Below are 25,793 nucleotides of genomic sequence, written 5' to 3' on the forward strand. Positions count from 1 at the left end.
AAGATGTCCACAGAAGTAAAGTGTTCTTTCATCCAGAAAAACAATATACTATGAGTATGATTTATGACAATCGATGTTGGTCTTTTTCATTTGCTGAGACAGTGTTTGCAAGAGTTCGCCAAAATAAAGGTAAAGGCTGTCCTCTACTATTACAAATCAATGTGTGAAGCCAAAATCTAAGTATTAAGGACTTATTCTCAAACTCTAAAGAGAAAGAGTGTGTAAAAAATATGTGGATTTCTTCTATGTGTATTCTTCAAATATCATTTTATTCAATTGTTTTTATGAGTATGGACTTCATGGATCTGCATTTTATACTTTAGGTAATAATTCAATGTTTTTGTTGCTCAAATTATTCTAGCTTTGGCCATTGGAAGCTCTTTTAGTTACTGTCTATGTTCCCTTGAACTGCCTCTTTGATACGTGTGTGTATAGTTAAGAATTCCTTGATGTTGTGTATGTATGCCTGTGTGCCTTCATATTACAAGGTTTTTGTAGTTTTCTATCCTTGATACTACAAGGTTCTCCAGGTTCATCTTGTGTATTTCCTGCTCCATCCTAAAAGGACCTCTGGCTTTATTCATTAGCAAATGATACCAGAACCCATGACCTGGGTCCATATGTGTTCATTTATTGGTAATAGGGTGTTGCTTTGGAATAGGTTTTCTAGTCCAATAAAACAAATCTTAACTGTGTCTACACACATATCTACAAATGTTTCTTCATATATCCATCTGTATCTTAATCTGTAACTAATTATGAGTGCACAGTGATGCCTCCAACAAATACATTCACGTTTTCTAGGTTTGTTTTTCTGTAAATCCCCAGTCCTTCACTGAGAAATATAATTCCTACTATCTATTCTTAATTTACTTTATCATTTAATTGTAGTCTATGGCTATAGCAGCATAATGATTCAATCTTATTCATCATTCCTTCAATGTTACATTTCTGCTGGTCCTTGAACTCATAGTCTAGGCATTCTAGCTGTTTTTGCTCAAGGCCAGTACTCTCATATGAATCACAGCTCTACTTCCGGCATTTGAGTAGTAAAAGTCTCATGGACCATTCTGCCCTGGGTGACTTTGAACCAGGATTTCAGCCTCCCTTGTAGATAGTTTTACAGGTATCAACTACCAGCATCTGGCCCTAGGTGTCTCAATTTAAAAATATATTGGTAAACAGAGCCTCTGCTATATCTTAATGAGTTTAAAGTTCTTTATTTTTACAATATGAGTTTGTTTTGTAAATACTTAGATTACTGCATTTTAAAATTTGGATTATGTTTTCTCAGCAGTATTACATGCTATATTTTATTTACTTGCATGCATTATCTTGATGTCTTGTATTGTAAATGGGCTCAAAAAAAAAGCAAACACAATAGATGAGTAAAACAGGATTATTTGAAGGACACAAGGATTAAGTGTTAGAAAATTTCTTTGCTACAGAATTTAAAGGGCGCTCACACAAAATAAGTATAGTTTTACCCTCTTGGACAGGTCCATCACTACACTTCTAAACTCATTAGGAAACAGAAAATGTTCAGCTAACAATTAATAATACGTATGAAGGTTTAAATAGTTATGAAATGATGGATATTAAAGACCTAATAAGTCCGACAAGAATTAGGCAGGGGGAACTAAGGAGACAGGTAATTCTGAACTTTAGATCTCTTATAGTTAAACAGCCTTGGCCGTGGATTCTACACACATAGCCTGATTTTGTCTCTATTTGAAAGTAAGAAATAAAATGATGTTGCATAGGGTTTCCCAAAGAATGAGTAATTTTTTTTTGTTTTGTTCATTTTATCCAAGGAAATGGGCATTGAAGAGTAATAATTTGGAACAGCCTTATATGTTTTCCTCTTGTTTTCTGGTATAGGTTCATTGTGTGAAGCAGAGTAATTGGAGGCTTAAGCAGTTTCTCATGATGCTTTCATAGATGCTTTCCTCTATGAACTAGAAGGAAATCAGTGTGTTGATGATACTAGGGAAAAGACAGAAGTTAGACATTAAATGGAAAGTTGTAACTGCTTCTAAGATTGCATAGTAAGAGGCACCAGGAAAATGAAACATAAATAGGAAATATTTGATGTCAACATGTAGGATTAAACTCTATCATCTTAGAACATGATATTCATTGCAGAATACAGATGATTTAATTTAATGTGTAGGTTAGGGTAGAAATTATTTTCTCCTCCGCCTCCTCCTCCTCTTCTTCCTATTCCTCCTTTTCATTGCATAATCTTTTTTAAAAATTAACTTCAGATCTTGATTTTGAGTCTTGTGATGCATCCTTTCTGGTGTTCTCAAATTAGAGATCAAATGGTTTACCGATGTCATGAGTTTCAGTAAGGGACACTGTGAAACCAAAGCCAGAAACCCAGTCAACATTTAGAACTTCTTGTTTGGGTTAAGGGTGTCCTCCAGAAGTTGCTCATTTATATGCAAATATGCTATCAGAAAGGGTAACTGAGTATCTCATTAGCAGCCATTAACAATTTAGCAGAGATTAGCTTCTCAGATTTATTATTGAGAGGAGTTGTCAAAGTGATTTGGCCCCAACATCTGCCACCCCATTGACAGCCAGGTCTCCTGCTCTCATTACTCCCTAGGGTTTATTTGAAAACCATTGAGCATTCTGCTTATGACAATCAATAGTAAAATTTTGCATTAAAAGCAAAGTAAGTGGAGAGTTTTTGTAACAGTAGTGCTGCTATGTATATATATATGAGGTAGCTGGCTATTAAACTTGAGTTAAGTACTCATAAACAAGCATCCACATTTTTACTAAAGTTAATGAATATCATATAAAAGATATGAAGGATTCGTGATAAAAATAGTTATATTCACATCATTATAGAAACTGTTAAGTATTTTTTGTAGCAATGTAAAAGCAGTGATACTGGGTAACAGGAAAACTCATTATATGAAAATTGGTATTAACTATTGAAAAGTTCTGGCAGATATAAGAGAGTTCAATCAAAAGGAAAGTTACTGGATGTGATAAACAGCTCTCTAAGCATTCACATAGTGATACCAAAGGAGGATATTCTCAGGAGAGGATGCCAAAGGCTCAGTAGCTATGTGTACATGATTATTTAAAATGATGATTATTAAAACGAACTCCAAGAAATGAAAACAAGAGGATTGTTTTTGTTATTTTGCTTTGTTCTTCTTCTCCTTTGTTACTGTTTTTGATTTTTGTACCGTTCGTCTTGTATGTAAGTTTATCTGTTTTGGGAAATGTAAGGAGGAATACAGAAAGGGTGGGACAAAGGGTGAAAAAAATGCAGCAGTGATATTCACCATATACTGTGTTGAAAATGAATTATACATCTTATGAGGAAAAGGGGTCAGAAAGGAAAAATTAAAATAATACGGGAAGACACTGTTCGAAAAGAAATGTACTCATTACCTCAATTATGTAACTGCAGCCCTCTGTACATCACCTTTATAATAAAAATAAATAAATTTTTAAAAAGAAAAATAACTATAAATGTAATAAAGATGATTTTATGGACATTACTAAGAACTTGGCTTGTTTTATCAGTCCAGAATTGAGTTGTAATATTAGATATGTATGATATAGCTACCATTTTATAATTGGAAATGATTATTTAATTTATATGTTTGTTTAAATGAAATATTTAGAAATGATTCTGTAGAATGGTACAGGTAAATCTCAATCTTTTTAAAATGTTCTCCTGTTTATAAAGTCATGAGATAAAACAATAATCCTTATATTTTTATGTTCTCTTTAAGAATATGATATTTTTTAAAAAATCACCAAAAGCTTCCTTTCTAAAAAAGCACATCTTAATAAAACTTACCCAATACACTAAACAGAATATGAAATAATGTGTACAAAGGAATTTATTTCCATAATTTCACATTCCTTCATGAATAAATAAAAATACTTTTCATTAAATCAAATTTAGGGTAATAAAAAGTAAATTAAGCTTGACTAAAATTAAGAATTATTGAACCATGTTTGACCATGAGATGGGTTGCTATTGATTCATTCAGCAGATACTTATGCAGTACTTCACAAGCATACTACTGCTTTGTTTACTGGAGATACTTAAGTGAATAAATGAATTCTTCTTCATGCTCTGGTATTCTAGAGAAAGGGATGACTGGTAAAGAAGGCATAAGTTGGTGGGAATGGGTCATGATAAACAAGGGTAAGGGAGTAGGCATGGGAACATTTATATAAGATAGTTGAAGACATTTGAGCAGAAAATTGAAAAACATGAGAGCAATGTATATTAAGCAATTTGAAGGTTAAACATCTACAAGACGGTCAACACATACTTCATGTGTTCCCAAAGTGCTGGATTAATTTATAATGCAATTCTCAGAGGAATGAATCTTTCAGAGGTAAGATTGGACTCAGGTAAGTGAAACAACATTTAGGGATGTTTAGGTTATGAATTTGGGCAAGATTAGTTGTTTGACTTGTGAAATTTATGATCCAGATGAGATTTTAGTTAAACAGACAGATGGATATACTAGTATAAAATCAGAGGGGAGATGTTATGATTGTAGATTTTTTTTTTTTTTTTTTTTTTTTTTTTTGGCCAGTCCTGGGCCTTGGACTCAGGGCCTGAGCACTGTCCCTGGCTTCTTCCCGCTCAAGGCTAGCACTCTGCCACTTGAGCCACAGCGCCACTTCTGGCCGTTTTCTGTATATGTGGTGCTGGGGAATCGGACCTAGGGCCTCGTGTATCCGAGGCAGGCACTCTTGCCACTAGGCTATATCCCCAGCCCATGATTGTAGATTTTTAAAGGCCTTTAGACCACCTGCAATCACTGTGAAAGTAGGTGTAGGCTAGAGGACTGAGTTGTGGGACATTCCAGAAACAGAGAGGATCAAACAAAAGACTATGTCTAGGAATAGGTAGAATTGTCCCCCAAACCAAGAGAATATGGAAGAAAGCATCTGAGTAATTTTGGTCTGGAATGGAGAGAAAAAATGGAGTAATACTTAAAGTAGGATATGGAAATAGATTTGCTTTTTGTCTTTGGGATAGTCATTTTCCATCTGAATGGATACATCTAATGGAAAGTAAATAACTAAAGATGCCAGCCAGCAGAGATAGTGTGAGAGAAGATAAAGTGGACAAAAGAATCCAATGTAGCATAGAAAATTTGCCCTTAGATAAGATGACAAACATTTCTTCTTCCTTAAAGATGGAAGGAATATGTAGCAAGGGCATCTTGAAGTTCCATATAAAATAGTGGAACTGATATTTGACATGCTTGGAATTTTTTTCTGGTCCTATATACATTCCCAATGGGAAAAAATAGCAGCTGGGAACTTGGAGCTAGGAAGATGTGAGACATGAACACAAGGGTTTTCTTAAGTCCTTGTGTAGGACAGAGGGAAAGAACTGAGTAGAACTCAATTTTCTATTAAATACTAAGAGTTGATTTAGAGTTAAGGCTTGTGAACTTAAATGAGACTAGTTAGCCAGGTTTCTGGGTTTTCAGCAGTCCTGTTTAGCTGTTTGATACAGGTAATGTGATAGCATAGAAATCTCTTTCATCCCCTTTGAATTTTTGAAGATTCAGTAAGCTGAGGGTGGAGACCAAGGAAATCTAGGGTGTTTTTTTTTTTTATCATAGAATTTCTAAAGTAGATGGGGAACTCTGATTTAAGTAAGCCAAATGATGAACATTTTTCTTACATTTGATTTTAACTTTATGTTGGTTCACAAGGCCTGGAAACTCACACCTAACAATAAACTAAAAGACAGCAATGTGCTGTACAGGAATTCACATCATTTTTTCACCATCATTTTAGATAAGCAACACTTTTTTTTGGTGGTTGTTGAAACAAAGCCTAAGTCTGTAGCTAAGGCTGGCATCAGACTCCTGATCTTCCTGTCTTAGCCTCTCAAGTGCAGGGGTTAGAGGTGTATATCACTACTCCTTGTAAAGTCTTTCAGGGTACATTTATAAAGCTTCTGTTAACGATAGATATACTGGTTTGATAATTGTTCATTGTAGATCTGTATTGCAATATTATACTGTACTTCCTAATTTTGTATAACATGTGAAGCTACTTCTGCATTTATAATAGAAATAGGTATATATGACTTTATTACATTTGACTCTAGCTTTTAAATGTTTTTCTTCCAGCACTAAAAATAGATATAAAAAAGTAAAAATTAAACAGATATCTTCTCATTGAGGATACACACTGGCATTATTTTTTTCTTATATGGGCTTACTATAACTGATTCCACTTTCATTTTTTTTCCAACTGCTTTAGTTTATTTTTGCTAATCTTTGCTCTAATGTGCAAATGACATGTTTGCCCCCTTGTGGTTCTTTCTGTAAGTGTCAATAGTAACTATTCTTGTTTTTAGGAAGTAAAGGAAAAGGTTGGAAGTGTGACTTTTTGGTCAATAAAATTAGATTTCAAGACATTTTGAAACTGACAAGAAAACTTTACATTATTTGATAATGTACCCTCCTTCCTTAGTTTCTGGATTTGAGACTATGTTATCTACAGTAACTAAATTTGGGAGAAGATAACCCAAAATGGTTATTTTGATTTTTTTAAATTGTCTTTATTTGTCTTGCACAGTGAGTGTTGCTGGGCTTCACAAATGCTTGGTAAACTCTCTAACACAGACTGATATCATCAGCCCTGTGATATTCGACAGAGCAGAATTTCAAAGGGTGCTAGTTTCACCATTACATACATTAGGAACCTTCTAATGTTTGCAATTTGTTTGAGAAGGATTCAGTGTTGTTTTTTTTAAATTAGATTTAGATTATCTAGCATAAATAAAGAGAAATCTGCTATTGATCAGTTTTCACTTCTGAGGGTTACATGTAGCATTATAAAATTCTTGAGAAAGTATATTCCTAAGAATACACGCATCATTGACCTTTCATTTCATTTTGTATTCCATTAAAATAAATTTATTGTATTTAGTTATTCATTTAGTACTTCATTGGGTCAAGGAATATTATAACAACAATTCATTCTTTTATTCATTGCTTCATTAAGTCTATTGAGCACTTACTATGTGTTTGGCACGGTCTTTAGGTTCTGAGAATAAAAACCTTTCTTAGAAAGTTGATTGTTCTATAATTTGAACTCAGTACATAATGCTTGCTAGATGAGAACCATGCCTGTAGACCTTTATTTTCTGGACATTTAAACACAGAGTCACTTTTTGACTAAGTCAACGTGGGCATTGAAAATTCTATTTCATACTTTGCATACTTGGCTGACAGGGGCGTACCTCCTGGCCTTTTCCTTTCTTTTTTAATTGAGATTGCATCTTGGCAAATGTCTTTTCCTGGGCTGTAGTTTTTCATTTTCTATTTGCCTTCCCATCCAAGCATTAGAAAGTTAGCAGGTACACTCAAATTAAAATACTCATCTTAAAATAATGTGAATATTATCCCTTCCCTCTAGAACATTTTCTTAAAATCAACATTATTGTTAATAACAGTATAGACCAGGTGTTTTTTCCTTGGACATGAAGGTATAGAGATGGCACTGGATGTTGAGATCTATGTATTTAAATTCAATGTCTATCCATAAGCATCTGAAATATGACATATCAACTTAAATATGGAAATGAGAAAGATGTAAGTTGATTCTTACCTTGCTTCACATAAGCATTTTGATATCAGGCAAGCCCTTCACTTATCTTAGTATCAATTCCTTATTTATGAAATGGATATGTTTAAAGTAGAATTTAAAGGCAAACAAACTTCCTGTAAATATTAATAAAATAAATATGAATAAAGTGACCAACCAAGTGTTTCCATTTCCTTACAAATGGTACAATATCATTCTTTTTGATGGACGCATAGAATTCCATTGCATATCTATACCACATTTTCTAGATCCATTCATCTATTGAGAGGTATCTGGGCAGATTCCATAGCTTAACTATGATAAATAATGCTGCACTGAACATGGTTGTGTTGGTAATTATTTTTGAAGTGATTTAAAAAGACTGATAGGAATACAGTGTCATTCTTGAGCTACTTACAGTTATATTAGTAAATCAGAATTCAGGATCATGAGTGTTCATTGACTTACTTCATAAAGGTATTATTTATTATTAAAATTTGTTATCTAAATATTAATTGAATTCCATGAAATTTTACTAGATTATACCAATGATTTAATAATTGTAAAAATTAGAAATTGATGTTCTCCATTATTCTCTAATAATTTTCAACAAATGGGTTAGAAAAAAATAGGTTGATTTTAAATAGATGGAACTTCCAAAATTAAAATTTGAGTAAATAATGCTAATAGATTAGAAAACAACTATTTTTAACTAATCATGTTGATAATATTTTTGTTCCAAGATGCCTGTATTATGTTGAAAAGCAAAAGCTCATTTTATTGTTTGTTTGTTTTATGGCAGCCCTAGGGCTTGAATTCAGGGCCTGAGTTTCTCTGAACTTCTTTTGCTAATGGTGCTTTTGCACAAATGCTTTCTACCTCTTTAGCCACAGCTCCACTTTTGCCCATTTTGGTAGTTAATTAGAGTAAGAATTTCACATACTTTCCTGCTTGGGATGGCTATAAACTGGTATCCTTATATCTCAATCTCCAGAGTAGCTAGGATTATAGGCTGGAGCCACCAGAGCCCAGCTTCTCTCTCTCTCTCTCTCTCTCTCTCTCTCTCTCTCTCTCTCTCTCTCTCTCTCTCTCTCTCTCTCTCATTTTCTCTCTCTGTCACTGTCAGTCTCTCTCTCTCTCTCTCTCACACACACACACAATTTTTCTAGAGCTGAGGACTGAACTCAGAGCCTTGCACTTTTCAGGCAAGTGCTCTTCCATTGAGCTAAATCCTCAACCTCTAGTTCACAGAAACTTCAAAAAGTTCCCATGGGATTGATGGATATTCTCTGAGGAAAAAAAATGTCTAGAGACTTTCTTTTCCTCCATTTTTTTCTAAGTTGAAGTATGCATTTGTGGGTATTTATCATGTAGAACACAATATTTTGAAGTATATGTACATCAAGGAACAATTAATTGTAACCAAGAAATGCATCACCTCACACTTATCAATTGAGGTGAAATCATTTAAAACTAACCCTAGCATTTTTCAATAATGCCATACATCATCATTAATTAAAGTCAACAGGTTGTACAGTGTCTCTGCCCTAGTAAGAACCTTCTCACAACTTCCCATCCAATTTACAAGGTCACATTATTTTCCATTCATTTCAGCAGTATATATTCCATAAAGCCACAAGCCTGACTGTTGTAATCCAGCCAACAGCCAAGATGAGGTTCTGCATTTGATTTTCAGCAAGATTAACCCCATGGCTACAGAAGGTACAGCTGCCCTTGTAGCTATACATAGAAGTTCCTTTTCTGCAGTCTTTCAGCTAGGAATTTAAGTAACCTAGTTTATCTGTTTTGATTTTCATTTTGTTTTGTGTTTTACTACTTTATATACAGAAGCTTCAGAGGCAATGATAATTATATTGCTCATGTTTCCAAAAATGTTCAGAAGCATCATAGACAGTCACAGAGCAACTGCTTTTCATAAAATGGCCAATTATGAGTCTCCAATGAAGATTTTTTTTATACTTTTATGAACACTTTTCCTATGAACTGGAAATTCTCTTTTTGCTGTAAGAAATAGTTATTAATTTCTTTAGTCATGAACTTTTCAACTTAGCCTGCCTATTTCTCTAAATATAAAGTTCTATATTTCTCTGTACACACTGTTATAACACTTATCCCTTCCTCTGAAATAATTTGTTTAATACTTTAAAAAATAAATTTGGTGAGGGTGGGTCCATGTCTTTATTTTTACCAGTATCAGGGACTCTTTCTATCATATAGGAACACATTAATAAATATTTTGGAATAGTTGATTGGCTGATGAAAAAGAGGTCTATTATTATTATTACTATTAATTTGTTTTTGGTAATGATTTGTGTGTGTTTATGTCTTAGAACAGTGGACGTGATTGACAGAGAAAAATGGGGCTTTTTTTGTTTGTCTGTCAAGATATAAGGCAAAAAGAAGATATGGTTGGTGTCTAACTTCAAAAGTAGAGTCACATTTTTTCACTGTACATATTTATTTCAAAGATAAGTATTTTAATGCCTGCATTTTCTCACAGTTGATATGAGTTACTAAAAGGATAGGATTTCCCTAGGAATACTAGGACTAGCTAAGAAGAGTACAACCTCAATAATGTCAAATAAATAAAGAAAAAATTAATAGCTGAATATATATATATTTGAATAATAAAGGTCATCATTAGGGAAATTCTATGAGAAGTAAGGCTTTTCATCACCAAAGAGTCTGGTTTAAAAGCATTAAAAATGTACTTGTCGGCACAGACAAGAGTTTTCTTTTTCTTTGGGGGGAGGTAGGGAAGGAAGAGGAAACTCAGAGAATGAAAGTAAACTGAGTTTGGAATTTGGAAACTCGATCTCTATTTCTGTTTGTATCTCTAGTGTCCTTAAACAATTGTTTAGCTTTTCTTATTTGTGAAATGAAAATCTTAGAATGAATCAATTCTAACAAGAGTTGAAATTCTCAAGTTTATGAATTGTCTTTCTCTTGGTTTTGCCCTCCTTTATAATAGAAGAAGATACCACTACTTAGGTCCATTAAAAATAAATTTATACTGACCTCAGATTTAAGTGGTTTTTATCTCTGGTCTACATTGGAGCTGCCTCAGGGGACAGAGAAATTGTGATGGCCTATGAACTTATCCTTTCTGGGAAGATTTGCTACTATGTATTTTATTGATTTTTATAAATATGGCAAACCAGCCAAGTTAGGTTACTTTTTACCCTGAGAACTGGTTAAAAAGGAAAAAAAAAAGTTCCTCCCTCAAAAACAATCCTCTCAATTTAAAACAGAGATTTAAAAATATATACATTATAATGAGTAATTACATGCTTAATTAAAAATTGTCATCATATTAAAAACTTCTATATGTACACATTCATACTTGCACATACAAATTGTAAAGTACAGATCAATAAAATTTTTATAAAGTAGTATGAGGGACCTTTCCATGATTACTTATCCTTTAAGCACTAGTGGTATTCTTTACATCAATTTGATATCATATGTCTTTCACATATATTTTGCCTTTATTTTTTTAAATGACATACTGTGATTCCAATGTAAAATCTTTTACTTGAAATGTAAACAAATATTTGCCTTATTGAATGTCCTTTTCTTTCATATAATGTTACTATAATACAATGTTAGGAGCAAAGTTCACCAGGTTATGTGTTCACCTTTGGGTATAGTGATAGTTATACCATTTTAGAACTCATAGGAATAGGCAATATTGTGAGACTTGAATTTAGTTTCTAGTAACTGAGACAGCCCCTTCACTTAATATCTACTGTAAACTTTATTGACCACAAATTCTACATCGATCACAGCCATATTTTAAAGGGCTTAATATTTTTATATTAATTAATGATTAATATTTTAAAGGAATTAAGTATAATCTGGAAACCCATCACACTAACTCTTAAATAACCTTGATTTAAAAGATATAATTTGTTAAATTTGTCTTATTCATATACGAGGACTCAAATTAGGCATATCCAGTAATTTTTTTATCTTACATGTATATTGGCGAATGGTAAGAAGATGCACACAAAGCAAAACAAAAGGCTTAGAACTTTTCTATTTTGAAAATAGAAGGGCCCTTTCAAAGGTAGAGAAGAAAGATAAAACTGTATTTGGTCGCAAGTGATACTGAAAACAGAATGTGGGCAGACTCAATACATACAAAGTTCACCTGTGGTTCAATTTATCGAGGGTCCACCATGGTGGTTAAGTGACCTTAAAAGTCGTTATTATTTATAGTATATTTGTGGATCTAATCGTTTACAGAGTCCATACAAACCACCAATGTAATGAATAAGACACGATTGCAGAGAATTTTCTCTTTTTCAATTCTTTTTTGCTTCAGCTTTGATGGTAGAAATTCAAGTTCATAGAAATTTAAGTTCATATTTCATATTCTGAGAATACTCAAAATTAGAGTCTAGGATACATTCAAAAAGAAGGTAAAACTAAGGAATAAAGAGAGAGTATGAGATGTTTCAGAGTGGGACATAGAATCAGTAGGATAGCCAGCAAACAGTAGAAGGAAACTGAATAACTAGTACTTTTACATCAAATAGGTACAAACAGTCTCCAAATAAGGACATTTTATCTGCTCTTTGGGAAACATTTATATTTCCTAAAGACAATACTTTTACATAGTTGGAAACAAAGATAAATGGTTATGTAGCAGAAAATAGACTGTGTCCTAGGTTTTAGAAAGTACCCTATTTAAAAGTGTGGGACATTTAAATACCATCATTATGTTAACCCTACAGAAGGTCATTCTTGTGAATGGAAATTGGTTTCCTCTCTCAAAGGAAAGTAGACAGCTAAATAGCCATTAACCAAAGTAGTATAGCATGATAGGTTGTAAGGGTTCTTCACTAAATGACAGGAAGGAAAGGAGTGTTGACTGCTAACAAATTCTTTTTGTTTAGCTGACAGTAGGTCATGAGCCTACTTTGAAAACTTTCTTTGGCCCTAGGAATGAGGCTCAGTTAATTATAACCACTTGCAATGATTATATTCTCTTTCTAGAGCATAGTCTTCTTTAAGTCATTGGTGGGGCTTGAACTCAGGCTTTGGGCATTGTCCCTGAACTATTTTGCTACCTTCTTTTCTTTGAAATCAACTCTGAATACTTGGTGCTCTTGTTTCCACCTGCGGCTACCTAAGCCTCTCCTGAAATTCTTTCCACCACTCAGAGGTGAACAACAGCCGAGAATGCAATATAACCATGACCCCCAAGTCCCAGTGAATCCTTTCCATTTTTAAAATTTAATTTAATTGTCAAGGTGGTGTACAGAGAGGTTACAGTTACATATGTAACATAGTAAGTGCATTTCTTGTCAAACTTGTTACCACTTCTCTCATTTTTCTCCTATCTTCCCTCCCCCTTATCCCTACTCCTTAGTTGTACAGTTAATTTCCAACATATTGTCTTGTGAGTATTGCTGTTGCATTGGTTTGCCTTTTTTCTTTTGTCTCACCAGTCTGATGTTCCTTTTCCCTTCCTTAATTCAGGTGAATATATATACAATACCCAGGGTACCAAAGTCAAATACAGTGACAACACTGAATCCTTTCTTCAGAGGATCTAGTCTCTTCTTTAATTGGTAGTCACTGAACATGAAAATTAACTCAAATGTGAAAAGCTAGATGAGGGATTTTAATTTTTTGTTTGGAAAGCATCAATCTTTTACTTACCAATTCTTTTTTTAAGAATTTAATTTATTGTCAAGGTGATGTACAGAGGGGTTACAGTTACACACGTAAGGTAGTGAGTACATTTCTTGTCAAACTTGCTACCTCCTCCTTCATTTTTCTCCCATTTTCCCCTCTCCCCAAGCTCCCACTCCTTCTGAGTGTACAGTTACTTTCCAACATATTGTATTGTGAGTATTGCTGTTGCATTGGTTCACCTTTTATACTTACCAATTCTTAATTTGAGTTTTTATGTAAATCATAGCAGATTAGTTTGTACTAACATGATAGTTGATTAAAGAATTGATTAAAGAATATTTTAGGGAAAAATATTTTTGGACAAAACTTGGACCAAACATTTGGCCTTTGTCTTTGCTTTTTGTGATATTCATATTGCCTTTCATAATTAACTGTTACTATAGTGTCTCTAAACTAAAATATGTGATCCTTATTGATGTGAAGAACCCATTAATATGATAGCATCCTATGCAGTCAACTGTAGCACAGAAACCAAATCTGGATTTGGATTTTTAGTGGCCCTCTGCCTCCTTCCCTGCCTCTTTGATCTTAGGGAAGGGAATACACATTGGAACAATACTCATTATCTTTAGTCTTTCAGTTCTCTGTGCAAAGATTCATATTAATTCACACACTATATACTACCATCAAACACACACACACTATATACAAATATACACAAGTCAATTGTGAAGCTTCTTGTTGAGTGTGTTTGCATAACTGAGCTGAGGTTATGCTACAATCCTTAGTACTGTCTGGAAGAAATGAAGGAAGCTAGCTTTTACTTAAGCTTTTACACAAACAACTCGGTAAGGCATGACATGTTGTTTTCAGAAAAGGAGGCTGTTTTCCTTTAGCAAGTGGGAAAGTATTCTAGGAATTTAAAGGGAATTTAAGGCTCAAGATTCTTAGGCAAGCTTACCTAGTCTTTACCATATTAGGTGTGCGAGTTCTACTTTCCTATTAAGATCCTGAAGCTATAATCAGTTGAAGCTACATTTTTTGGTACCTATTCCTTAAGCTAAATAAAGGGTATGTATACTCCAAGAAAAACTTTCTCATGAATGTCAATGCATGTGTGTTGTTGATTCTAAATACCATTGCATGTTAAAAATCATCCGAAAGATTTTTCAAAATTCTTATATGCAGTTTCCATCTCAGACACATTATTTAGAGCAAGTCTTAATATGGTAAGTCTTGAAAGCTCTATGGAAATTCAAGTGCCCAAATATGATCAAGTATTTCTCATTCAACTTGGAGTTGACAGCCTACTAACACATTTAAGAAGCATACCTGGAATTAGGGGCGGGGCGTGGGAGAAAAATGAGGAAGAGATAACAAGTTTGATACGAAATATACTTACTGCCTTATGTATGAAACTGTAAGCTCTCTGTACATTACTTTGACAATAAACAAATAAATTAATAAAAATAAAAATGCATACCTGAATATATAGGGAAATTTTGTAAAGATAAAGGAAAGAATTTGAGGCAAGCAATTACTGGAAGTCACAGGATGCTTGGTTTCCGAACAATAATAGGAAATTTAAACATATGTATGATTATTTTAATATTGAAACCAAATATATCTGTAGGTAAGTACCATTAAATAAAATTCTAATGGATAAAGAATGTCAAAAGGACTGACGTTTTGAAGTTTGAAGTTTAAATCATATGAAATGACAGAAAACATTCTCTCTTACTGCTGTTTTATCAGGTTGCACAATGAGTGCATGCGTACAATTTAAGTCTAAAGACAATTTAGTATTTAGGGGGTAGTTGTTGATAAATCAATAAATGCAAATCTCTCAACTCAGAGGTCTCTGAAACAATATCTTCAGAATTGGAAACTTAGGATCCATTAAATTGAAGTCTTTGTTTATGCTAGTTACATGACAATACTAATACTAATAAGTAATGCAATTAACACTAACAATAACTAAAAAAGCTAATGCTTATGTGCCACAAGACCTTATAGTTCCAGTCTCTAGGTACTAGAAAATGCACTTACATTATATAAGCTACCCAGTCAATTGTATTTTCTACCAGTGGTCCAAATAAACAAAAACTGCAGTATTCCAAACTACCTTTTCATTTCATTTCTTTAAATAAATTATTACATTAGTTTATGGGGGGAGGAGATTCTATGGTTACAACTCCAAAAACACTTACATTATTGTACTCCAATCAAGTTTGCTACTTTTATCATTCTTGTCCCCTTCTAACCCAAAGTAGCATCCATGATGTACTTCCTTGTTCCATTTCATTTCTTATGCAGTTCATTGAGTAAACCAATGAAGCTTTGTCTGTGAACAAAATTTTTCCAAATAGTTGGTGTTTAGAAGCTGGGGGCTGGAGACTGCATCAGACAAAATATATGTGGAACAATGAATTCATCCTTATTCCAGTTATGTGGAAGACTTGCAATAGCTCAGGTTTGAGAAAACAGAACAACAACAATACAAAAGTGTCAAACACCTGCCACCCCTCCCCACAATAGAGTGACTGTACCTAACTAACACAGTCTAGCCTCAAATTCACCATCTTGAAGCCTTAATTTTCAAAGTGCTTTAAGTACAGGTGACTTGTACAGTAGCAGTCTTGTTTCCCTTATTCTAATTGAAAAACCTGAGCAGAGGTTGCACCTCCATATTGTAGCTTGGGCCTGACTGGGCCCTGAGGCTTCCTGGAATAACTGCAGAACATGTCAATGTAAAGAGCCTGAGCAAAATGAAGTCTAAAATAATCAAGGTAGCCAGAGAGGCTTCATTTGACCAAAGGTCAGTTAAAGTTAGAATGCTTTAGCCATTGTGACACAAAGGAAATGTATTGAGGTGCGGCCAGTGTGTTTTGTGTTCCTAAAACATGGTTAATGTGTCCCTCATAAATGAGAGTAGCCACTTCTGAGAAATAAGGCCCACTCCCAGCAGGTGTGTGACTTAAGTCTATAACCTGACCCTGTGACAAAATACAGAAGTGCAGAGATTCCAGGAAATGTGTCAATAACTCCTTTGGGCAGTGAAACTCTCATAATGACCAGTAATCAAAATAGCAGGAAATTCCAGATGTCCCCTCAAGTCAAGAATGACTTCAAGAGTGGCTGTAGCCGCCGGTCGATTCGCCGGATTCCGCGGCTCCAAGAGCCGGCTCTGCCCCCTTCTTGTCGCCGCCATGAAGTGGATGTTCAAGGAGGACCACTCTCTGGAACACAGATGCTGGAATCCGCGAAGATCCGAGCGAAGTACCCCGACCGCGTTTCGGTGATTGTGGAAAAAGTCTCAGGCTCTCAGATTGTTGACATTGACAATCGGAAGTACTTGGTTCCATCTGATATCACTGTGGCTCAGTTCATGTGGATCATCAGGAAAAGGATCCAGCTTCCTTCTGAGAAGGCGATCTTCCTGTTTGTGGATAAGACAGTTCCACAGTCCAGCCTAATTGTGGGACAGCTTCATGAGAAGGAAAAGGATGAAGATGGATTCTTGTATGTGGCCTACGGAGAGAACACTTTCGGCTTCTGAGGGCCAGCGCTGGGCTAGGTGCACGGCTCCTGATTGTGTATCTTGTAAATAGCCAGCCGCTTTCAGTTATAACAGAACTTCTTCACATGAACCTTTTAGTGCATTTGTAACTGGATTTCTTAATATATTGGAAGGTTTTTTTTTTCCTTAGATTAGTAAATTATACAGCTTTATTTTGAATTTTACTTTCTGTGCACTGTCCTCATGGCTGTATTCTCCAGGGAACTTGATCCTCTGGGAATCATATTTAATGAAAACATTTCCACAATGAAGTGAGGTAGGTGCCGTCTTTAAGTGAGAAGGAAGGCGATGATGCATTAATTTTGGATTATGTTTGAAGTGTTAGATGGCTAAGTATTAAAGGCGTCCAAATTAAATCCTTAGCAATCAGAACACTTGGCTTCACTAGATTCTGCCAACTGCCAAGCATGTTGGACTGAGCTAATCTGTTCCTCTTTCTGAAGCTATTAAGGTAAATAATTAACAATAAAACTTACTCTTATAAAGGGAAAAAAAAATGACTTCAACAAAAACCCTTAAGACTTAGGTAATTTTTTTAAAACCAATCATTATAAAGCCCACAAGTTAGCCAATCATCTTTAGTCACTATGTCGTTGCTATGATTGTGACGCTATAAAATGTGATTCGCTGTATGCTACTGTGGAAGTCCTATAAAAACCCTGCTGAATGGAGGGTCAGGGCTCTTGATTCAGATCCGCTATGTCAGTAACAATCATGAGCCCAGGCTCCAGCTTGCAATAAAGACGCTCATGTGATTACATCGGCTTTTGGTTCCTAGGTAGTCTTTGGGCACCCCGAAATCTGGGCATAACAGTTGGGGGCTCATCTGGGATGTCTCCCAGGCCCCAGGATCCCCAAACCGGAGAGTCCAACACCAATTCGTGAGTCATGTTAATGTGTGTTTATGTGTCTAGCTTGATCTGTATTTTTCTTGGGGTTAAAGTCCCCCCTTTATCTGTAAAAGTTGGCATTGGCCTAAGCGGATGCACAGGTGGGTAGTCAAATGGGGTCCTGGACAACGTTCCACTTACCTCTCTGTATTTTTCTTGAGGTTAAAGTCCCCCCTGTATTTTTTCTTGGGGTTAAAGTCTCCCACGTTTGTAATTGGAACGCAGCAGGTCGCTCCTGCAGATCTGGTGTGAGAGGCTGGCGTTCCCCCCCCCCCCTTTTTTTTTTTCTTTAGTTTTACCTTGCCTCCAGAGAAGTTCCATCTATCTTTTTATGAATCCTGTCTTAATTGCAGACAGGCCAGTAGTTTCTGTTTCTCCTCTCGAGAATGTTTACAGGTGTTTTTTCTGCAGCTGCATTTACAACTCATATCTGCGCTGTTTATCTCGTGATATCTTTTATGCTTGTGTATTTCTGTTTGTAACTAGCTTTGTTGGTGGACTGTTTTATCGAGAAATGGGACAGACTCAGACTATCTTTTTCTCTCTTTTGACTGACATCTTTAAAGGTTTGAAAGACAACAGACTTTAAGTGTAAAAGAAATTAAGGAGCATAAACGAATCAAATTCTGTAGTACAGAATGGCCAGTCTTTGAGTTCGGGTGGCCGGCAGAGGGAATCTTTGTTCTCGCCACTATCTATGCAGTAAAGAATGTAGTTTGCACTCCAGGAATAAATGGCCACCTAGACCAACTCCCATACATTCTCGTTTGGGAAGATTTAGTTGACACTTCCCCTTATTGGTTAAAACCCTTCTTGCCTCATCAACATCAGGAACAGGCACCACATAAGATCCTGATTGTCTGAGACTTTCCAGCTAGGGCAGAAGGAAATGGAACTAAAGCAGGGCAAAATGACTTGGAGGCTCTACTTCATGACTGCACCGACATCCTGGCACAAGTGCACAGAATTTGAGCAGATCTGGTTCAAACAGCTGGCTAATCTTAGAAAATTGGAAAATGCTCCTAGCTAAAACTGGGCTAGAGACTAGAGTCAAGTACTGGGTGGGCTGAATTTAACTCTGGAGGAGCCCCACCTAGCCTTCTTCAGCAGCAAAGTATTTGGTGTGCAAAAATGTTTTGCTAAAATTATCAAGTCCTGGAAAATGAGACTGGAGAATGCTAAAATCATTTGTTAAAAGTTTTGTCTTAAAATTTTGGTGTTGCAGGAGTAAGATTGGCAAAAATACCTCTTGCCACTGCAAAACATAGGCTGATGTTTATTTTGTATGCTTTAAGACCTTTTGAATATGTATGTGTGTTTGCATGTGTGAGTGTGAACATGTTCAAGACTGTTAGTATGATGTAAAATTGAGTGAGTTTATGTTTAAATTCAAATGGTCATCAAGTTTGGGCATTTCCAAGTGTTTTAAAGGATTATTACATTGTTTTAAAGAGGAACTAGAGTTAAAAAGATTTCCAAGGATTCCTTAATTTACAGTTGAAAAATTGAGTTATCTTAATGCATAAGACTGTTTGCACTGTAATCAAGTTATCTGGTTTAGCAAAAACAAAAAAAAAATGGCATTAGGATCTTGAAATTTGATTCCCTTTGTTTATAAAAACGGGGCTAAGTGTCAGAAATTTGGATGTAAAGGCTTATCAGTGTTAAAAAACAAACAAACAACTGCTTGGGTTTCTCAGTCAGAGACCAATAGAAAAGGACAGGAATAACCTAGGACAGGCTTGTGTGCCTTTCCTCAGGAGTGAGGGGTGATCTGGCAAAGGTGCAGCTTAGCCAGCCCACAGGTCCTGGAGGGAGTCCACGTGGTAGGACAGCCATAAGGGGGTGTCCATTCATGGTGGAAGGGGGCAAGCTGTCACCAAGACAGTTCATCAAGCTCTGATGAGTATGATGGAGATAGGCTGTTCTGTAGGGCAGGCCAATGGAGGCCTTTCTTTTGTCTCTTTTGTTTTCAGGTGAACATTGGAAACCTGGTGGTAAAAATGAATGATTTGACTGGAATTTCTAAAACTGCCCCCTTAGGATGGATTATTGATATTGGAAAACCTTAAAGGAGGATTAAAAAGTTTATTTGTGTTTTACAATTTGGATGTATTGGAAAAAAACAAAGATGCTAAGTCTGGATTCTTGTGTTTGTAATTCTGGTGTACACTGTTTTTATTTATTTTTTTACATATACTTTAGTTTTTATTTTATCATAAATGGTAAGACAGATAACAGGGTTTTTCAGAATTAGGTCCATTCTACCAATAAAAAGTTACAATTTTCTCAATAAAAACCTAAAATTTTTTTCCAACGCCTATCAAATTTATTATTTCTTCTTTTGCTTTTTTTTTTTTAAATAATATTAGGGCTTGAATTCAGCCACACATTCTCACTTGGCTGGTGCTCTACCACTTTAACAACATTTCCAACCCATCTTTTTGCTAGTTAATAAGAGAATAAGTCTCAGCTCCCTGAGCTGGCTTTGAACTTCAATCTTCCATGTCTCATTCTCAGGGGGTGGGATTACAGTTATGCACAACAGCATCCAGCTTCAAACATAAGTAAGAATGGAATTGTAACTACAATTGATTTTTGCATCTCTCCAAATTAAATAAGCAAACTGCAGAAGTTATGAATATATTACCTATCAATTTTTCCTAAAAGCCTTCTAGAAAACTTAACAAATAAACACTTCAAATCATCTCCACATGGAGGCACCAGTGTCTCAAACCTGTAATTTTATCTACTTAGGAGGCTGAGATCTAGGATCCTGGTTTTAAGCTAGCCTGAGCAGGCAAATGCAGACTCTTATCTCCAATTAACTAGCAAAAAATCAGAAGTGGAGGTATAGTTAAAGACATAGAGGGCCAACATGTAAAGAAACCAAGAAATATGTGGTCTTGAGTTCAATCCCCAGAACTGACATACACACCAGAAAATAAACACCACCTGCATTATAGGAAGCTGGCCTTGGGTTTTTCCTGTTTGACTAAATAAAATGCTTATAAATTTTCACTTTGGAGCTGGGGATATGGCCTACTGGCAAGAGTGCTTGCCTCTTATACATGAGGCCCTGGGTTCAATTCCCCAGCACCACATATACAGAAAATGGCCAGAAGTGGCGCTGTGGCTCAAGTGGCAGAGTGCTAGCCTTGAGCAAAAAAAAGAAGCCATGGACAGTGCTCAGGCCCTGAGTCCAAGCCCCAGGACTGGCCAAAAAAAAAATTTTTTTTTCACTTTGGGGCCTGCCACAAATGCCTTGGATTCAGCAGCAGGCCAGCAGTTTGTCTGAATAAAGTTCTCTCTCCTGCATGAAAAAAATCTACTTTGGGCTCTAGCAGTATAGGACATTACACTCTGTATTCTAGAATTCTTAAAAGCACAGAAAAGGAACATATCATTTTATATGTTTTTCAGAACAAAAATTGGTAGAAAACACTGCAGTAGGTATGTGTATGCATTAATTACCCTATTGCTCATCTTTTTTTTTTTATTCATACCCTTTCTTTTAAGACAGGGTCTTACTATGTTGCCAAGGCTGGTCAAAAACTTCTAGGCTCAAGTAGTCACCCTACTACAGTCTCGAAGTAGCTGGGATTACGGGCTGTCATTACCACACCCAGCTTACTGCATGTATTTCTAGTCTTTTTTTTTTTTTTTCTATCTACACATTAATTCAACATTCACTGAATTTCTTAACTAGGGGTTGCCAAAGGACAAATGGGGGTCAATGAAGGTCCTCAGATTGTAGGACTCAGAATTTTGATGAAGACAAAGCCACACATGGCCTTTTATGAAATGCTCAAACAAGACCATAACCATCCTCCAATCCAAATATTAGAAATTACTTCATCGGATCCTACTACTTTACAAAAATCTGATGTGCTGTACTAAGCACAATTTAACATTCAGTATCTAATTCTGTCTTCCCCAAGTACTGGCACCTTTAATGAGCTGTGATTTTATAAACAGAAACACATATTTTTACAATTAAACACATATACTTATAGCACTAAAAGACAAAGATATTGTCAGAGTACATGGATTATAGCTAAAGCAAGAGTACTTTGTGTAGTTCATGATTTTTTTAAAGGCAAAGTAAATACTACCCAAATCTGAATACACTATAGTAATAGTGATACTTGCAATTAATTCAAAATGATTGAAAACACATCATTTTCTTGAAATGAACTTGGCATAAAAGGCAGCCAAGAAGTCTTTGTAAGGAGTGTCTGAATCTGAGTTGGTTGGTGGTATTCCGCAGAGTTGGCAAAATCCAGGAGAGCGCAGCAGCAAGTTCTGTGAGAGGCCCATAAGGCTGGAGCAGAACCAGTAGAGAACAAGTAATGAAGGTACTGTGGCAGCAATCGGAAACATCAATACCGATACAGCACGGACAAAGTGTGTTACATACACCTGGAAACGGGACATTCCGCTTTTTTGCAGAGCAAAGATCTCCACGATTAACAAATTGATGACACCAAGAGAGACAGGCAGGATCCAAGTGGAATCCAGTGCTGTGAGGTGAGGGAAGAACAGCGCGCCACCTGATGCCAACTGCTCCTGAATGGAGTGGCTTTCTGAATGTGCTGCTCCTGTGGTAAAATTCCGGAGGGCTACTGACATGAAGATCCACATTGGTAGCTGAATCCAGACCAGCACCATGGCTTTAAAAGCGTGGCAGATGTCCCGAACATACAGCTCTGAAACAAGCCTCCTCATGTTCTTTAGATAAGTGAACCGGCTCACTCTTTTGGACCATCCCAACTGCCTTGCATGAACTGCGACTTCTTGGTTAAGGTGCCTGGCAATGTTCTTTATTTCTGGTTGCAAATTTTCCACCTAATCACTAGTGCCTTTCAGTCACAATCAAGTCCAAATTCCAGCTTGTACTTAACATCCTAGAACCTGTTCCTTCCTGTGTTAAGATGCAACTGCTTCCCAGGATGATGGGATTCAAACCAAGGCTTCGCTGAACTTTCCTGGACCAGGACAGGCTGCTGGTAGGTGGCCAGGGGCAGCGTGTTGGCGCCGCGCAGGGCCGCGGTGGTGAGCAGGATGATGCCCCACCAGGGGAGGCCCGTGGTGGCATGCATGCCCAGCAGCACGTCCTCAGCAGCCCGCATGGGCATCGACCTGGTGTACACTGTTGAATGTACTTTTGTCACAAATGTTTTGGGTACCAGTTTAATGATTCAGGTACTGAATTTTATGTGTATACTGTGATGTAATAGTAAGACTCTTTAACTATCTTATGTTACGTATAATCAGGCAAGTATTTTAAAGTATATATGTTAAACTGAGGATAGAAGTAAACTCTCATTAACTCTCTGTATGTAGGAAGAACTGGCAAAATGGGCTAACGTTTCTCACTAATTTATTGGAAAGCTGAATGGATAAGTATTTCTAAGTTTGTAATTGTAATTCTTGCATTAAGGAAAAATTGTCATTTGAGTTTAAAGGTCTTCATGCAGTAACTGGGACTGAAGAAAAAAAAAAAAAGGCTCTTTTCAAACCAGCAGCCAAGAGGCAATGTGCCCCTGGGCTTCAGAGTTCTACAAGTGCCAATGAGAAAGCTAAAGAGTAAATGTTAAAGTTGAGATTGGTGAAAGACTTTAGCGATCAAAAATGGATTTCTAGATATGGGATTTGAAAATAAAGTGGCCCTAAATGTTTGTTTTAGATGGACAAAAGAAACAATGAAGGCTGCCAAAATTATTGTTTAATTGCTATTCCAGTTTGTAGTTTTTTTTGTAACAGTTTTCAACAGGCCCAAAGAAAAGGACAGAGGATTCCTACAATTTTTTCAGATGTAATGTTGGCCCTTAATATGTTCCAGGTAAGATCATGCTTAAAAATTACTTCTGTGTTGACCACCTTGTTGTTTTTAATTGCAGTAAAGTGACCTTTTGTAAGACTCATTGATCTGAAATCTGAGGTTTGAAGCCAGCCCAGGCAGAGAAAGGTCCCTGTGAGAGTCTTGTCTCTTATCAGCAAGCAGAGTGTTGGGAACAGAGTTGTGTGGAGCTCAAAGTGGCAGCATGCTAGCCTTGAGCTAGAGAGCTGAGGGACAGCACTCAGGCCCTGAGTCCAAGTCCAGCAATGAACCAAGAAAAATGCCGAAGGTGCATTTATACCCACATGGAAAAGTCACTCCTGGGACAAAAGTGATGGAGCATCCAGAGGCAGTAATCCACTGCTTGGATGGCAGAAATGGTGTCAGATCCTAGAGTCACTTCTGTCTGGCCGTTCAAAATTGAATCAGAGCCAGCGGGTCTAGAAGAAAAGTTCATAAGCATGCTTTTTATTGCCCATGTCTATCTACTTTGTAACTGGACAGGAACGTACCAGTCATCTGTGGTAGTGGGTAGTAAAGCTAAGTATGCTAAATGGGGAATTGTTTAAAATACCAACCCCCTGCATCTACTCAAAGCCCTGACTGGCAGTGAGAATTTTAAGCTGTTACATCTGTTCAGAAAAGAAAGTTTGTGGATCTGAGATCTTGTCCTTATTGAGATCCAAGGCCTGCAAAGGTAGTTTAGGCATTGTTACGTCATCAGTTTCCCCAGCCAGACAGGAAAATGCTTTTACAAACCAGAGTGCTAAAAGACTATCATGTTATATCCCAAGAAGAGGCCTATGCAGTTGTTAAAAGGTTAGCTATTTACTCCCGTTTGGAGTAAAGTTCCTTGTAACTAGTCCTGACAACCCCTTGGTAAAGTAAGCTAAGGTTCTATAGGTTCCTGGCTAGGTAAGGCCAAAGCCCCTGAGTCAGCCTGAAGAAGTTACAGAAGATGGATGATTTCTGCCTATCAGCTCCCCCTTCAAGATCAAGGAACCAGAGTCATTTAAAAAAATTCCTAGCCTTATTGGAAATATCTGATTACTGAAAGTTATTGCCCTAGAAATTATGGCCAAGGATCATTGCCTAAAGCTGTCTTGAAATCCAGTCATCTGCCAGCCTACAAAAGCCAGTGTGCTTAAAAAGCAACCAGGAAAATATTAAGGGATTTCAGTAAAGTCAGGCTTTGGGTTAACTTAGGTTAAGCTTCTTTAACCAGTCTATGCAGAAAGTTGCAGGCGACACAGCAGAAGGTGTGACATTCTACTGGATCCACTGGGAGACAGTGCTACCTGACACCACCATGTCCCCTGCCCATTCCATTTGAGTGAGGATCAAGGACGGCCTGACAGTCATGTGGAAGGATCTACATCTTCACCCTGAGTACCCCTACCATGGTAAAAGCAGATGGGACTCTATTACACACAGCTGATTCCTGCTGGAAAGTGCTTTGGATCTGCTGAAACTCAGATTTTGGGTGGACATTCTTGAGTTGACTGGAGTTAACTAGCTCTATTAAGAAAATTGGATTTTGTAAGAGATTTTCAAGTAATCAATTCCATGGAACTGATGCTAAGTCCAAAGCATGTATGACAGGCTAGAGAGTCACTCTCAGGCAATGCCTGGGGTGGTGGGTGTCCAAGTGTATTACAGTGTGTCCAGTGTGTCCAAATGCATCAGGGTGTGACCTCAGAAAAAAGAGGGAGGTAACTGCCCCCAGGTGTGCCAGTCACCTAGGAAACTGGACAGAGATTTAAACTGATGGAGACATCTGCATGGAGTCCTCCTGGGGGTGGACCTTACAGATGCCACTGGCCAACCTTAGGCGTTTAGAGGCACAGGAAACTGGAGAAATCCACTCTAAACTAGTCACATCCTCATGATAGTTGGCTCTGGTCTAGTAGTAACCTGTTTCTTAGGAGCAGCAGTCCCATTGTACTGACCCTTGCCTCATCTTTGCTTTCCCCAACAGTCTGTAGGTGGAGTCAAGGTAAATTGCCTTGATGTAGTTGAGATAAATCTGATTCCACAGCCAGAGGGGAAAAAATGTATACAGTTTTAAACTCTAGCAGCAAAGAAACTCCAGGAAATGTAAAGAGGAAAGTTAGTAAAGAAAGCCTTGAGGAAAGGAAATTTTTATTATCAAACTGATGTACAGAGAGGTTACAGTTTCATACATTAGGCATTGGATACATTCCTT

At 36.5% G+C, this 25,793-nt stretch overlaps 1 protein-coding gene and 1 pseudogene across 1 annotated transcript; one reads left to right on the forward strand and one right to left on the reverse strand.

Annotated features, from left to right (window-relative positions):
- Window positions 1–16,451: 16,451 nt before the first annotated feature.
- LOC125360785 lies at window positions 16,452–16,834 on the forward strand (annotated as a pseudogene).
- Window positions 16,835–21,664: 4,830 nt separating this feature from the next.
- On the reverse strand, window positions 21,665–22,589 carry LOC125360787 (cytochrome c oxidase assembly protein COX18, mitochondrial-like). Its single transcript, XM_048358895.1, has one exon. It carries the CDS (start codon window positions 22,471–22,473, stop codon window positions 21,925–21,927), a length of 549 nt encoding a protein of 182 aa, XP_048214852.1. The 5' UTR covers window positions 22,474–22,589; the 3' UTR covers window positions 21,665–21,924.
- Between the last annotated feature and the right edge of the window lie 3,204 nt (window positions 22,590–25,793).

The sequence above is a fragment of the Perognathus longimembris genome, chromosome 12, assembly GCF_023159225.1.
Source record: "Perognathus longimembris pacificus isolate PPM17 chromosome 12, ASM2315922v1, whole genome shotgun sequence".
NCBI lineage: Eukaryota > Metazoa > Chordata > Mammalia > Rodentia > Heteromyidae > Perognathus > Perognathus longimembris.

Bases quoted from the DNA above. Each gene is read 5' to 3' on its own strand.
- LOC125360787 (XM_048358895.1), bottom strand. From the start codon at position 22,473: ATGAGGAGGCTTGTTTCAGAGCTGTATGTTCGGGACATCTGCCACGCT.